The sequence below is a fragment of the Balearica regulorum genome, chromosome 3, assembly GCF_011004875.1.
Source record: "Balearica regulorum gibbericeps isolate bBalReg1 chromosome 3, bBalReg1.pri, whole genome shotgun sequence".
Classification (NCBI taxonomy): Eukaryota; Metazoa; Chordata; class Aves; order Gruiformes; family Gruidae; genus Balearica; species Balearica regulorum.
The window spans coordinates 90,892,662-90,908,264 of record NC_046186.1 but is presented as its reverse complement, the minus strand read 5'-3'; the positions used below and the strand labels follow the sequence as shown (position 1 = coordinate 90,908,264).

At 37.8% G+C, this 15,603-nt stretch overlaps 1 protein-coding gene across 2 annotated transcripts in view; it reads right to left on the bottom strand.

The window, feature by feature from the left end:
* Positions 1 to 15,603, bottom strand: part of BIRC6 (baculoviral IAP repeat containing 6) — a 184,833-nt gene that overhangs the window by 2,847 nt on the left and 166,383 nt on the right. For both annotated transcript variants that reach the window (XM_075748914.1, XM_075748915.1), the window contains exons 67-72: positions 10,858 to 11,003; positions 9,918 to 10,028; positions 8,496 to 8,713; positions 7,682 to 7,843; positions 6,051 to 6,128; positions 2,845 to 3,033 (exon numbers count right to left, since the gene is read on the bottom strand). In XM_075748914.1, the coding sequence (XP_075605029.1) occupies positions 2,845 to 3,033; positions 6,051 to 6,128; positions 7,682 to 7,843; positions 8,496 to 8,713; positions 9,918 to 10,028; positions 10,858 to 11,003 (904 nt within the window). The remainder of the gene's footprint in view (positions 1 to 2,844; positions 3,034 to 6,050; positions 6,129 to 7,681; positions 7,844 to 8,495; positions 8,714 to 9,917; positions 10,029 to 10,857; positions 11,004 to 15,603) is intronic.

Genomic DNA, 15,603 nt, shown 5'->3' with positions numbered 1-15,603 from the left:
GAAAGAAACAATAAAATCAAAGAAATTTTATTGAGCACAGAGAGTTCTTGGCAATATTGCAACATAACTGACAAAATCATCTTTCCCTCTAGAGGTTAGAGAATATAGCTATCTGTCTAAAGAAAAACCGCATATTAAAAGCATAATTGACTTCAATTCTGGATGCGTTCCTTATATCCATAATACAACTTGGAAGAACTCCCAAAGACTGGCAGTTTAGATCTCCTGAGCCTACCTGTCATTTAAGACAGTGAAAGGAAGACAAAAAGATGTTAGGAGCTGAAGGATGTACGTTCTTTTTCAGAGCTAAGTTTTCAGGATGCCTTTGCAGTTGTTACTGAATGATCATCATTGTTAAGGTTCCTAACACAATCCTACAAAAACCCGAGAGGTCTTAACAACAAGCTTGTCTCTTAGAGAAGTGCTCAGCTAATCTACGCTAGAGACGCGTTTTCATTTGGATGGAGCTGCCGATGTAATCTAGTGTTCTTCCAAAATGCAACTATTGCATCAGAGAAAGACGTAATGCTTTCCAGTGCAGAACTTCCATTTTTTCATATGCAAAGATACAGGCCGCTTTACATAACGATAGGGAATAGGTATTCAGAGAAGCAGAAAGGGCGTTCTCACGTTGATAAGGCACTGGGTAGGACCCTGAGCTTAAACTAGTATGATTGTGTTTTTAAGACAAAGGCAAGCTATCTCAGCCTCACACTTCTCCTCACAGCAGCAGGCTATTGTGGCTTCAAACTTCTTTTCAGAATCTTGCGGATTTCATCATACTGTCTAAAGACCTCAACACAGGGAAAACCAGAAAATCTTGTCTTGGGAAATGAGGAAAACTGCAGTTACCTAAACCGGAACAAAACAATTTGGATGCAAAGCTTTTAAGTGTTGGCCAGTTCTCTTCCGTGCAGCGAAACTCTTGTCTGTTCACAGGTAACAGAAGGGAGTTTCAAATACCCAGGGAACCTCTGCAAACTGCTGTCTACCTCCTAATGCTACTTCTCATTTCCGTGCGTGTGGCTTAGCTTAACTCAGTCCCAGCTACACACCATATTTAGAAAGCTAGCAGTTGTATTGTTTTCAACATCTGCCTTTTAGTAACGATGTGCTATGCCTAAGCCATCTCAGGGAATGATTTGTTTTCCCTTGAAACACCACCACTTGGGCACACCTTATCACTTCACCTTCCTGAAGAGGGGCAGGATGTCAGCTACAAGCTGCCTTTTTCATACAAGTAGTAAAAAAGCTAAGCTAGGCTGCAGAGCAAGCACAGTATTGCTGAGATTCTTTTGAAAGTGCAGTAACAGCAAACTGGGATTCATTTACCAAATACTGTAATATTGCACATCCTTCATTTCTGTGTATGTGAAAAGAATGATGGAGCACTATTGTCAGGGAGCCCCACCCACCACCACCTGATATCTTCAATTAATGTAAACTTACTGTAATTTGAGAACATTTTTTGCAGAAGTGAAATTGCTACATTGAGCTAGGAAAAAAGGACCTGTTAGCAGAGGATATTTGATTATGTGTCACAATATCAGCTTCATCGTGGCCTTCAACTTACTAAAACATTTAGGAGGTAATTTAGAACAACCACCGTGGTTCTTAATTAATTCAAGACACCAGAGTACACAGCACACCCTTTTCCACCTGCATGTGGATAAAATATTTAACTCCTGTCATGCAGGTGAAGTGTCTATGGTTTCTTATTCCACAAGATGCAGTAATTTTAATGGAAAAAGATTTTTGCATTCCAAAGGTGTTTTTTACGGACAGCAAGGAAGGGATGGGAGATGGCACCCTTAGCAATGTGCATAATCCTAAAATAATGATGCTTTCTCAGCATTTTTGTATGCAGACAACTGAAGGCATAGGTGACGCTACAAGATGGTTCCACACCTCAGTTTAGAAGTGGCAACAGTTTTAGTAGTGCGGAGTAAAATGTGTTTTTCTCGAAGTATTTGCTGGCAGTACTGTGAGATGACTCATCTTTGACCAACCATTTTGCATTAATATTCATACAGATACTCTTAGTTAATGTATCTCCAACTCTTTTTTCCCTTGAATCCTTTGCCATAGATGTCTGAGTCCCTGAGATGTGATCGACCTGCTTTGAGAAAGGAGTTGGACTAGAGACACTGAGGCAAGTCCCTACCAACGGAAATATGCTATGATGCTATGGGTGAGTTAGTCTATTTGCAGGAATGCAAACAAATTTGATTTCTTTCAAGTAAGTTTGCTAAGATAGTGTGAGTGCGTGAAGGTTACTATTACTTTTATCAGCATCAAAACAGTTGATTTCAAGGGCACAGATTTCTAGTTTAGCACAGATGCTTTGTGGATCCTTCCATAAAGAACGTTCAGGCTGGCATTTGTTTTAAAGCATTTTTGCAATTTGCATTGTTTTGGTGTATCCAAAGTGCTTCCTAATTCTTGTTTCAAATTCCCGTTTCTTGGAAAAATCCTTCCAAGATAGCTGTGCTGACTAACCAAGTGCCCATTTGTAGGGCAGATCAACAGTTTGCACATGGAATGTAAAAGGTACCACCTGGCATGACGAATGAGCCAAACCCTGTGAACTATGTTTTACCAAACTGTGCACCAAGCCTCCCTACAGGTCAGCCCCAATTTGTGTACGTTCCCCTTTCCCAGAAAAGAATTCATGAAGTCAGGTGCATCCTTATTCACTTCAGTCTCTACAGTCAGTCATCCCAGGGAATTAAGAGGAGACTGAAAGGGACATCTGCACAATGTTTCCAAATATTTGCATCACTCTTAAGGCTCAAACAAGACAAATAAATAAACAAGGTATTTACTGCATTTCAGAAAACTTACCTCCTTAAAACATGGCGATGGATTTCGGATTTGTTCAAGCATTGCCCACTTGACTGTTGCCTGTCGTATATTTCCATCGTATTCTCTGGAGCTCTGGGTACCACTCGGGGTACCTCTTGATCGTTCATAACCCGGTTCATTAAAATACGGTTCTGCTACCAGTATTAGGGATTGGACAGACACTAACACCTGTTAAGAGAAGAAACTAAATATTCAAATTGTGCCACCCACTTGTTTTTACAAATATAGCTAGTTTTGCTTCCCTTATATGCAAAGTACTGTCATTTGTAATACAAGCTACTTGCAAGTACGGAACGTTCATGCTTTCAAACTGAAACTGTTACCACACACACATAAAATCGTAAGTTCTAGAACTGTGTCCTATGACACATATAATTTAAAAAATAACAAAAATATAAATAAAATGTTCAAAGGAAGAGATATCTGACTGCACCCTTATGTGAAAGAAAGTGTATTTATTTGTCAAGATCTCAGTCAAGAATTCTTGAGCTTTTCTCGTGGCTGAGCTTCCTAATTCTTCTAATTCTGAACTAGATGGAAAGGGAACAAGGGAGGGGAAATGCAAACCACTGAAGTTAATCTTGGTATACACACTCCCATTTTTTCTTTCAAATGCATTCAATTGGTTTAGGTACTACAGGGTTTTCAGCCCTTTAGTTTCAGATTTTACATGTAACACTGTGTCACATGCCATTAAAACAAACCCCAAAATATTCCTCATGTAAAACAAAGAATTAAATAGATATATATGGGGCGCTTAGGAATCCAAATGTAGGTGTATTGTGTATTCATGATTTGATGGCTTGCTAATTTTTCCAGTATTACAATGCTCGTTCCTGTCAACTTGTTGTACTTAATCAAAATTATGTTACATGCAAAAACATTGTTATATAGGCAGAAAGACATAAGTGGTTGTTTGTTTGGTTGGTTTTTTTTTTCAGTTTCAAATAAAGGATATGTTTTTCTTACGTGTTTAGGACCAAGACCAGGAAGAATATTAGGATTACAATTCTGTGACAGAAACCAAGTTCTGGAACTGTAAAGAATTTCAAGAAGGTGATTTGAACACTTACACTTCCTCAAATACTGTGAAACTGGTGATATGTTATGTGCTAAAGAATGGCATTTCCAGCACCTGGCATTACTTAGGTGCAAGACACCCACTGCAGTAGATTAAAAACATCAGGGCAGCTGTTTCTGGAACTGACTCTCCTCCTAAATTGTATCTCAGCCTAGATACAATTTAAAGCTTGGCACCATACCCTGATTTAGCAGCCCAGTTTGTGAATTTGGATATGGAAGACAACAGCCCTCCTTTTTCTTGGACTGTGCGGAACATACAGCTCACATCAGACAGACACTGTGTCGGTGACAATTTGGTTCTTTCACAGGGCAGTGCCCCAACCACCCGGTAGTTGTGCCCTGTGCTGAAGTGTGGCGTTCTCCCAGTTTCCCTTGTAGCAATGCCAGCACAATGGGGAGCACTCCAGCCTGCCGTACTCTCTGCGATGTGTACTCACACCATAGACACAATGCCAAATCAGTAACTCGTATCAAAGCAACAGCCCAAGAACTGGTGGAATGACCCAGGTTAATCTCGGACCCACCATCACCTCACAGAAACATGCCCACCCTTATTCCTTTTGGTGCCCTGACACTTTGTAGTTGTGTAGTTGCTGTGCTTTAACTGTAGCACAGAAGAGCCATCTAGGGTGGATAACTTCATCCTGATGCGTAGGGCGTGCGGCTGTGCAGAGGGAAACGAGAACCAGCATCCCCCGTTGGGCTGAGAAGGAAAATTAAACAAGTTTTTCTGTTTCCCAAGCAGGTGCTACAGCTAGCTGCTGTTAGATGGTATCGTGTGCGCCGTCACGTTGCCTCTCACGCCTGCCATGCGTCCAGCTGGAAGCAGCTATGGCTATTTTGTGTTATGCTTAAAAATTAAAATATGGATAAATGCATTAAAACACACAGAATGTGTCGCAAATCAGGTCCCAGCAAGAAAATAGCCACTTATGACACTAAAAATGCAAATGTGCTAAGCCAAGGTAAGGTACTTCAGGTCCAACCCTTCAGGCATCTAAGGTGTTCTGGTGATCTGTGGCCTTTACGTGTGTCTGGAAGAGGCTGGGGTTTGCTTTTTGTAATTCTATATTTTTTTAGAGACACACACACATATATTTAAATAGCTATGGCTCAGAAATTTCTACGCAGCATTGTACTTTCTTGGCCTTAATAACTAGTTGTTACTTTGAATTATAATTGTAATGAATGAGAAACTCTAAACCAATCTTCCAGTTTCATTTGGGTTATAAAAGTTAATTTCTGAAGTATTTTGGGTGGTCTGAACAATAGTTTAATCTTTGAGCCAGAAAAAACATGTAGTGCTTAATTCTTTCCAAGCAATTTATTTAGTCCTACAGCTGGTTTCCATTTAAAAGGTACAAAGTGTTTTTCCTCCCAGTATAAGGGGGGGGGACGGCGACAACACTTCTTCTAACAGCTTTCTTACTATTTTCAAAATGAAACCCTAAAAAAACCCTTTGAAATTTCAAACTTCAACGCTGCATGAGATTTCTAACAATCAAATCTAACATTTTAATGTAAGAAAAAGGACGTTAGTGAAAATAAGACTTCATAATACTTGCACCTTTCTACGCTGATTTTCTAGTTATAGTCCAAAATTTCAGTTCATCTCTTGATAAGAGGTTGTATCTTGGGGAAGTGACACCGTGTAAGGAGCCACAACTTAGATCTCCAAATTGTAACTGAGCCGTGAAGGGAAAGGGAACATTAATATCTCCAAGGATGGAAATTCCACAATCTCTCTTGGACACCTGTCCTAGTTTTTGATCACTCACACAGTGAAAAAGTTTTTCCTTTTTTTTTTTTTTTAATAAAATATTTGAAATTATCCAAGCAAAGTCCAGGCAGTAGGTGCACACATGAACAGCCACTCTTCAAGACAAGACCAATAGAAATATTGGTTGGAACGAGCACTTTGAAGACCTTGTCTGCTCTGCAGTGTTTCTTTTAAAGTGTTCCATGGACGTTTTCTGGACTTTGGTCTTACTTATGCTTAAGAAAATTCTGGTTTAAAAGTATTAGAAAAAGAATCCTTAGGACTGACAGACAACTTACTACTCCTAAATGACATCTACTGAATAGAGAGAAGAAATGCTCACCTGCAAAAAACTTGATGTTTGGGGATTCCATTTCTCTTCTGGCCTCCCATGCCACGTGTTAAGGATGCTTAAACACACCTGAAAAGGTGACGTTATTAATACCACAAACAAATATTATGATAAAAATGTTCTGCTTGGGCAGAACATCATGTTAACATCACATTTAATTTTTTTTTTTTTTTTACAAACTTTTGTATAACTGCATTCTAAAAGGCAAATTTGTTTCCTGTGAAACTAATTTGAAATGAAAGCAGATAAAAATAATGTGGATAAGCAAGAACAGTATGTTAATAAATGAGTAAGGCAAAGCAGATTACTTTTCTCCAAGGAAAACCTGGTGGCTCCAAAAAGAAATGAATCATCAACACTATCTGATTCTTTACTTCCCTCTTTAAATACTTTTCTAACACTTACTGTTTTGGTTTTTAAAGACAGTTGTTCTGCTTAAGCACGTGAAAGGTGGTTTCTGTCACACAAACTATCAAGGAATGGAAAATATTCCTTAAGTTTTATGAGTGAGCTAGACTTTAGGAGAGTCTGTGGAGTTCCTGAACCAAAATGGAACAATCAAAGATAGGGAATACTGAGACACAATAAACAGAAGACATTTAGAGGTGAGCATTTGCCAAGACTTAACGCTAGGCAAATTAAAAAGGAGATGAAGTCTCTGGTATGAATTATGTTCTCTGTCCATATTAAGAGAAAGCCCCATGTCTAGTACTGGAAAGGAGCATTATAGCTTGTGAAAACAGGGAGCATGGGGAACCCATGAGGACAGTGCAATAAGGGAAAAACATCAGTCTATGGATTAAATGTTAACACACACAAAAAAGAAAAAGCTGAAGGAGTGCCATTGTGCTGCAGCCAAAGCTATTTTGTGGGTTTGTGCTTCAGTGGAGGCATCCATATAGCCATCTATAGCTCTGCAGAGAATTTAATGTGTGATGATTTCTGACAGAAATAGAAGTTGCATCTCCCTGATATGCACTTGACTTTTTGTTACCTTTTGGGAGCCTTCAGAATGAGCCACAGCATACCAAGGAGATGGGGAGAGGGAATGGGGAAAACTTGTTCGTTTTAACTTTTAATATTATTTCCAAAAGCTTTACTAATTTTTGAGAAAACTGTCTTTAAGTCCATATTTTAGAGTTACATTTTCTTTTATAAAGGATATCGAGGTTAAAGAAAGCCTGTATCTTCCCTCAAGAAAAAGCACTTTTGCACGGAAAAACAGACAAGGCGCTTGGCAAACACATTCAGTTGCAGCTGATACGAAGCGTACTTTGTCCATGGAAAAGATCCTGGGTGTTTCAGCTAGCCAAAATAGATTTCTGCCTGGTTAATTTAGCAAAGAAGATGGAAAAGAACATTTTTCTGGGTCAAAATTACTTGCTTTTTGGTCCAATCCAGCTCATAGAGGCTTTAAAAAAATCTCCAAGACTATTCAGAAAGGAGATCATTCCCATTTGAAACTGTTAAATCACTCTCCATTTCAGTTTGCAGACCAGTTTTAACCAAACAGGTTCCTGCAGTACGTTAGAAGCAGCTGATCATTTGATTGCAAAAGGAAAAAAAATTTCATCTGTTTCACTTCCTTGTTAAATCTATCCACAAGAACAAAGTTGACCTACCTTGCCATCATTGTAGAGGTTTGGATTAAATCTCACGCTGTGGCCTCCAGTTGTTTCCAGATTCACAAGTGGAGGGGAATTAGGATAGTCTTGGGGAAAATATACATCAAATTCAAAGCAACCATTTGCATAAGGGGTGTCTGCAGGACCAGTAATGAGAACCTACCGTTGTAAAAAAAAAGAGATGACAGTCTTTTGAAAACTCCTTATATTTGTCACACAGTTATATGAAACATTTTATTTCCACGTGCTACTTATCAGAAAACGCCGTCAGACATCAGAATCACAGGCAGGCTCTGTCTGTTCATTTCGATACTCTGGGTAAGTGAAGCCCTCTGCTAACGTTCATTTCTCCAGATTACAAATGGAAAGCAAAACAGAAGGAGCTAAACCTCTCCCCCCCTACTGGATGCTATCAAGGGAAATTTTCTTCAAACTTCAGGTCCAGAGATACTCAGTGTACTTCTCCATACCTACTGCTTTTTAATTAGCCTAAATGGTCCTATGCAAAGATATGCTTTGACCGTCCTGGAGTAACAAAATTAAACTTTTCCCTTCCAAACAGCTGCAGAAGAATGAACCTTGTCCTGCAAGGTCCAGAGCACTCCTGGGGTAGATGGACTCTCCCTGCCTCCTGCCAAGTTATTGAGAAGTCAAGATCAGACTCTAAAATACTACTACTTACATTAAAGTTTGGACAGCAATTAAAGCACACACAAAATACTTCTGACTTTTCTTAAGATTTAAGGCACCTTCTTAAACATTTATGTACCAAGCTGAAAGAGGGGAAATAAAAATAACTTTGCTTCTTTACCTTCATAATGTCAAGCCGCTCCTCATCACAACGTACAAAAACGCTGGATGAAGATGAGAGAGGCAGTGAGGTTGAAAGAGTCACAGCTTCTTGAGCAAGACGTCGGGCTCTGGCAGCACTGTTGGCGTCACTTGCATTTTTTACCTGAGACATGTAGTGGTAATTTACTTTAAAAACCAATTTTCCGTCATCATCTTCAGAAACCATTTCAAATGTGTCTAGAAGAGAAGAAAATCTTAACACGTCAGGAAAACAGAGAAGTTAATAATGGATTAGTCTTGGATAAAGATTCTGAGTATTAAAATCAAGAGAGTTTAATTTGCATTATACTAATGCAAAAAATACGTATTTTATCAGTTAACAGTGATCACAGAAAACAAAGCACTAACAGTCCTGGGGCAAATTAATTTCTGCAGCAAATTTACAAGCTTTCGTATGCAACTGGTCAGATGAACACCATTTCTGATGTGGAAAGCGACCAGCCACACCAGACCAGAAATATGATGACATTTATGAATACATAGTAATGCTAATAAAGGAATCAGTGTGAAGCAGAGTGCCAACAGTATTTACTTGTGTAATGGCTGCAATGTTATTAAAGAATCATAACAAATTACAGTGAAGCTGGTTTTCTTTAATCACTTATTATACAAAATCTGCAGCCCGGCTGCCAGGGTGAAAAGCTACCGTTACAAACTTTCCTACCTCCTATTCTTGGCATACACTCCAAACATTTGTGAGGAAAATCCCTTACAAATAACACCACCAGAGAGATGTGATTGCAAATGCTCTCACTGCAACTCAACAAATACTCATTGAACATGCTTTTGCAATAATTTTATAGCTCTTTTTGGATAAGATACTATTTATTCTTTATGAATTTTTTTTGGAACACATTCCCTTTATGGCCAAAATAAGCTCTGACTCCCATCACTTTTTCCAAATGCAACATATTGCACTCCATGAAAGGACACAATGAAGTTTACTACAGTTTCATTTTAAAAAAACCACATTTTGATCTGAATTATATTCTATTTAAAAATAAAAGCTACATTAACAAACATATATACAGTCATATATGAGCTTTAAAAAAAATCTACTAACATTTCAATATAATTTGAAGACTGAAAGACTCACAAATCATTACTGGAATGAAAACATGAACTCCACCATTGAATTCATCTGGTCCCTTGAATTAATCTAGTGTATGCTTAAAACATTTCTTACTAGCTCAAAGAGTGCATTAGTTGGGAACCTGAAAATACAGACTTAATACAGTTTTCCATATGTGAAAAGTATCAGTGGTAACATATGCAAAGAAGTTGCTAACTTTCTAAAATAATAAGGGGTTCAGCGCAACAGATTGCATGTTTCTTTGGTATCTGCTTTCTAAGACACAAATATTCACATTTCTCAACCTACCAAACTGGAGTTTCTTCATGACAGCCACATACTTTTCTTCAAGAGACCGTAAAACAGACAAAGGCTTGGGCTTCACAGCAGCCTTTTTGGAGTACTCAGCCATCTTCTTTTCTGTTACATAAAACGTGATGATTACTTGTAGTTAGCCATGTAATTTTGAGACGAATACAGCAAGCACTTGGGGATTACTTATCTTGAAATGACATTTTACAGTGACCATTGTTTGCAGAAAGTCTGAAAACTGGGGATCACTCACAACATACAAACCGGTTTTTTATTTCATTATCTGAACAGCTCAAAGTAAATAAAGATCATTACTTCAGCTCAGAAAGAATTCATGACTACTGCTGCTATAAATATTCTTTTATTGTTTCTTCTAATTTAAAATAGGAAGTATGACATAGGCATGTGTGGATGGACATTCACACATGTATTCTTGAATGCATTCTCCAATGCTGATTATAGGAGCTGATTATACACGCCTTTTAAAATCCACTCCCCTGGTTAAGCTACTTAATCTTTAGATTTCTTTACTACTCAACCAGAAGGTCCTTTGAATATCTGCAGGTTCAATCCATGATTTAGATTTTTGTTCTACGTTCATCTAGTTAAGAGTTAATCTAATTCATAAGATTTAGTTTTAACAGCAAAGGCTTTACTATTAAAGGTCATGTATGTTGTCTTCTGCCAAGAAAATAAAAGAAGGTAGTACATAATTGTGCTGAAAGTCATGAGAGGTACTCTAACTTACTTGGATTACTCTGTTTCCCGACTGAAACCATTCAGACTACCACAAGGTGCCTTTGAAAATGTAGTCTGTGGTTGGGGGCAGGAGGGAAGTCTTTTTTTTCTTGCTTTTAAGCTCATTTATAAGTTATCTGTTAATGAATGTATTACAAATAAACACTATACAGCATTTCGAAAAGTGTTTCTATTTTACCTTGGTTTGCTTGGCGCAAACTGGTGGTAGCAGCATAAACTATCTCCGCAGTCTTCTGGATGTCTGGTACCAAAAGCGTCAGTCCCTCTGGTTCTTGGTCAGAAGTATCTGGTTTTACTCCTGCTTTAGCTTTGTCCTTTTTTGACCTGTTTGGGGTTTGGAGTTTTTTGGCAAAGAAATAGGATACAGCATGAGGAAATATTTTTCAACCAATCAGACAGTACTCAGCGTATTTGTCAACAGGGAAATAAATACCAAAGATTAAAGATCAAGATTAAAACAAGTCTTCTGAAATGGAACGTCTCTACGTATCTCCAGGTTAATCACTGAACATAGCAATCATGACAACACTTAACATACAGACTGGATTTGACATCTGATGTAAAGAGTAAAGATATGAAGACAAAGCCAGTGATACTACCATACTAGTTTCTGCTTCGACCATTTACTGTTTTTGATTGTTACACTGCATGCTGACATCATGTTTGCATGTTTTCAAAAATATTAGAAAAGCTTACAAAATCAGTATAAGAAAGATGATGTAATGAATGTGCACTTCATCTACCCACGTAGATGCTGGTGCAACATCCAGTCCTAAACAGGTAATACAGAACTCCTTCCTATTCCACAGTACACTAGTGATTCTTTAAAACACTATAATGGTAAAACACTAGGAAACCTCCAGTAAAAATTCACAGTGCGTCTATGAACTACCACGTAGGCACACAAGAGAGTGGGTCAAAAATGAAGTTTGTCTCTCTCTGCAGTTCTCTTCTGGACTATAAAAGTTAAGACCTTTTATTTCAATAAAAAGTTTAATGTAACATAATTTTTAAAGTCTTACAAATATAGAAGGCGCCTATATTATATTTGATGTTTATAATCAATGTATTGCAAATTAACATCTCAATTTAAACACTTCAAATTTTTATAATGAAATAATTTGAAAATACAGTATATACTCACACCATTGTTTGATAGAAGCCATTCGCCTACTAATTTAAGATTTATTTAAATATTTTGAGTGTGATAACCCAGGCTTTACTAGCATATATATTCAACTGTTGAAATGGAGACATGGTATTTGATAACATCGTAACCTAAATGTGCATATTTAAAAGCTTCTATCTTTTAAGAGCTAGCATAAATTTACACTGTTATCCTGCAAAACTTACAAGAGTTTAATGCTAACAGCCCCCGAATTATTTTACTGCAATTTCTGTCAATTTTTTTGTTTTAATCGCACTTATTCATTTTAAGATCTAAACAAGTTCAATAGGCAAGAAGCTCTGGTTTTCTCTTTCCCACTACCATACCTAGAAGCAGAACAGAAGGCTATCTGTACAAGAAAAATTAGCAATTTAACGCTTTGATGTTCCAAACATATTTTAGCAACTACCAAATACTATATCCTTTCTGTATTTTAATCTAGACTGAAATCATGCATAAAGAATGAGTCTCTACACTGTTCAATAGAGGTGATTATAGCAATACTGAAAGCCTTTGTACTGTACCTAATCAAATGAGAGTATCCCTAGGGGGCCTTAATAACAACATTCATTACTGCAGCATGGTATATTTTCCCTGTTCCAGATTTAATCCAAAAGGATGTTAGCTGTTGTTGACTTCAAGCGATGCTGAGCTTTCAGGTGCTCAGTGTCAGGAGGAAAGCATCGGAGCCAAACAGTGTCGTTCAGCATTTGAGGAACAGTTTAAGACAAAGAAGCAGCAGCTGCCTCTCCCATTCACACTTTCCAAAATCCTCATCACTGCCTTTTTCCTTGTGGAAATTTAAGCCAATGCTTTAAAAATAACCCAAAAATGTGTATTTAAGACCACTAAACCTCAGCGATACCTGTTTTAACATCACAGTCATGCTAGCAGCCACCAGTCCCAAGAAAGGTGTACAGATTTAGAACTGTTTGCTGTTGATATAGAATCCTTAAGCTATTTGCTACAAAACACTTGGAGAAATTTTGACTAAAATGAATTGTCAGTGGGCTTATCCAAGAGAAAGATGCATGAAAAGCAATGAAAATGTGATTGGTGAAGATAGTGAAAGTGAAATTAATTCTTACAAATTTATTTTCCCTTTCACATGTTTTTACAATTTAGACTACCAGCCTTTTCCTCCTACTTGGTCTTACAGTAAAACAAAAATTGAAGTTTTGGTGTCATCAGACAAAAGGCTTAACCATGTGCTTAAAACCTCCTACAGATGTACTGAGTTACTGACAGTCAACTACCTAAGCAGCCAAGGAATATCTATCTAGTTGAAGCAGTAGGAAAAGGAGACATCTACTCAAATGCAAATTCTCAGTACCAATAACAGAATTTCCTCTCGTTCTCTCTGCTGTCAGGAACAGTTAACACTTCAGCACTTTTGAACTATCACAAGAGAACGTATTTTCTTAATGGCCCTTTTACCACCAAAACAAATATTCTGTCCACTGTTATCCTGAGCAAAACAGACAACCCTCCCCTCTCCTCAGAATGTACCTTCACGGGTTGGCAGAACAGCTCTACCCTGTCACCTGTAGGTATCTGGAGCCTGTCTGGTGGGTCTACATTACCAGGCCGCCTAACTCTCCAGTCAGACCAGAACTCAGACTGCGCAAGAGCATTTTAGGAAGCAAAGTGCAGGAGTGATTCCACCTTGGACACCAAGAAGAAACCAGGTCAGATTTGACCTTGATTCTGCCTAATCAGGGATTTCAGTCAGTTTCTTAGTGAGCATAAGCTGGCCAGAATCACAAAACCCCTGAATCAGACATACTGCCTTACCAAGATTTAATCTCCTCACACAAGTCATGCTTCTATATTCTAATGGCTATGGTAAAGGGATTTTTTTTTTTCTCTTTCTTTTTGGGAAAAACCCAGCTGATACTGCCATAACTTGTAAGACTCCTACTAATGATGACCTTAATTTTTTCTTCCCTCATTTTGCCTTCCTACCCTTGTTTGATTCAAATCTTTTGCATCTAAATATGAATACCAACTTAGCGCAATTAATCCCGCAGTTTGTAAGATATCGCTATGACCTTCTTTACATATTTAGTGTTATATACATTATTTGGACATATTTAACAATACTTTAGAGCTTGTCAGTTTATTTACAATCAACATATGGTAAATCAAGTAATCCCCTAGACTCTAGAGGGAAATCTGTCAAAGGTTCCCTAGTGGTATACATTTTCACACTGATTATAATTTGTAAAGTTCACACAGTTTTGTCATCTCTAACCATCTAAGACAGAATTGAATTTCACTGCAGACATGAGCAGTGACATGACACTTGATTTTATATTTCTTTTACATTAGAAGACCACAGCAGCCCTTTCAAAAAATCGTATCCTTACAATATGGCTTATCATGACTATTAAATAAATGCAATTTAAAGAAAATTAGAGTAGGTACACTATAAGATTAGAATCTTGCGTGAAACAGCTCTGGAACTGCAGGTGGAGGTGTACAGCCGGTCCCTATGCCCATCTCCCCAATGTAACAACACACCCTGGTCTGGAAAATCTAAAAGTCTATATAGTTTCCTAAACTATATGGTTATAACAGGAGAGAGACACAAATGTAATTCAAAGCCCTGTGAAAAAGTTTAATGAGTTTTACATATAACTGATACATAGATGAATCTTGCAACACTTGGAGAAGTAAAAGGTCAAAGACTCTCGTGGCTTCTGTAAGCCTGCTGCAGCCTATCAGCCTGCCGTATGGATCCTGAGTTATAAATACTTTAACTGACTTTGTTAGGTTTGGTCTTGGAGTGGGGAAGCAGGACTCCCAGGGCAGTGCAAATGTTCCTCTAAGGACAAAATTACAGTAATATCAAAGATGATCTTTTAGTCCCCAAACCCATTTCTTACTGAATTCTGAAACACATGTGCACATAAAAAAGCAACCAGGTGACCGTTCTACCATTTGTGAGCATGTATAATAACAAGGGCAAAACAAATTATTAGTTGAGAAAATGTTATCCTCCCTTCTTGGTGTCATCTCCACTTTTATACTGCTGTTGCACTCCTGCCTGGATTCAGAGCCACAGCGAGCTCTCTCCAAGCTGTGTGTAACACACAAGTGCTTCAAAGGGACAAGTAGAATCCCAGCTCGAGAGAGGGAATTAGCTGGGAATTACAAGGCTCTCCCAAAAATATATGAATGAGGAGATGAAATACCAAAATTCAAGTGATAAAGCCAGTAACATCCTTCAACTCCTTCCCTGCACTCCAGCAGTCTGCATATAAATTTAAGTATGCAGATAAACTAACAGTGTTGCATGTTTTTCAGTGGTATTCCAAAGAACCATGAGAACCAATAATACTCATAGTGAACTGCGGTCAAATATATAGCCATATGAACATTTTGCTGTACATTTTTGCTATTTTCAGAAAACATTTAGATGTCTGCATTATACTGTACATTTATTTCTGCCAAGATTCTCCTCGTGATGTAAAATTTAATGCAGGTATTTAATACAGGCCAAACCTTTACCTAAACATTAAAATTTTCAGAGTGGAGAGGGAGCCAAATATTTAATGTAGACTTAGAAACTTCCCCATACAGTTTTTCAACCATTGAAGAAAAAGCAGACAAAATCACGTCAACTCATATTTAAAGGGATGACAGTCACTACTATATTTGCTAGAAGAGACAGCAGTGTACATGCTAATAATTTAAGCCATTAATTTAGCTTGTGCTAGAAGATGACAGCCTTCTCTTCACGCTGTGCTAAAT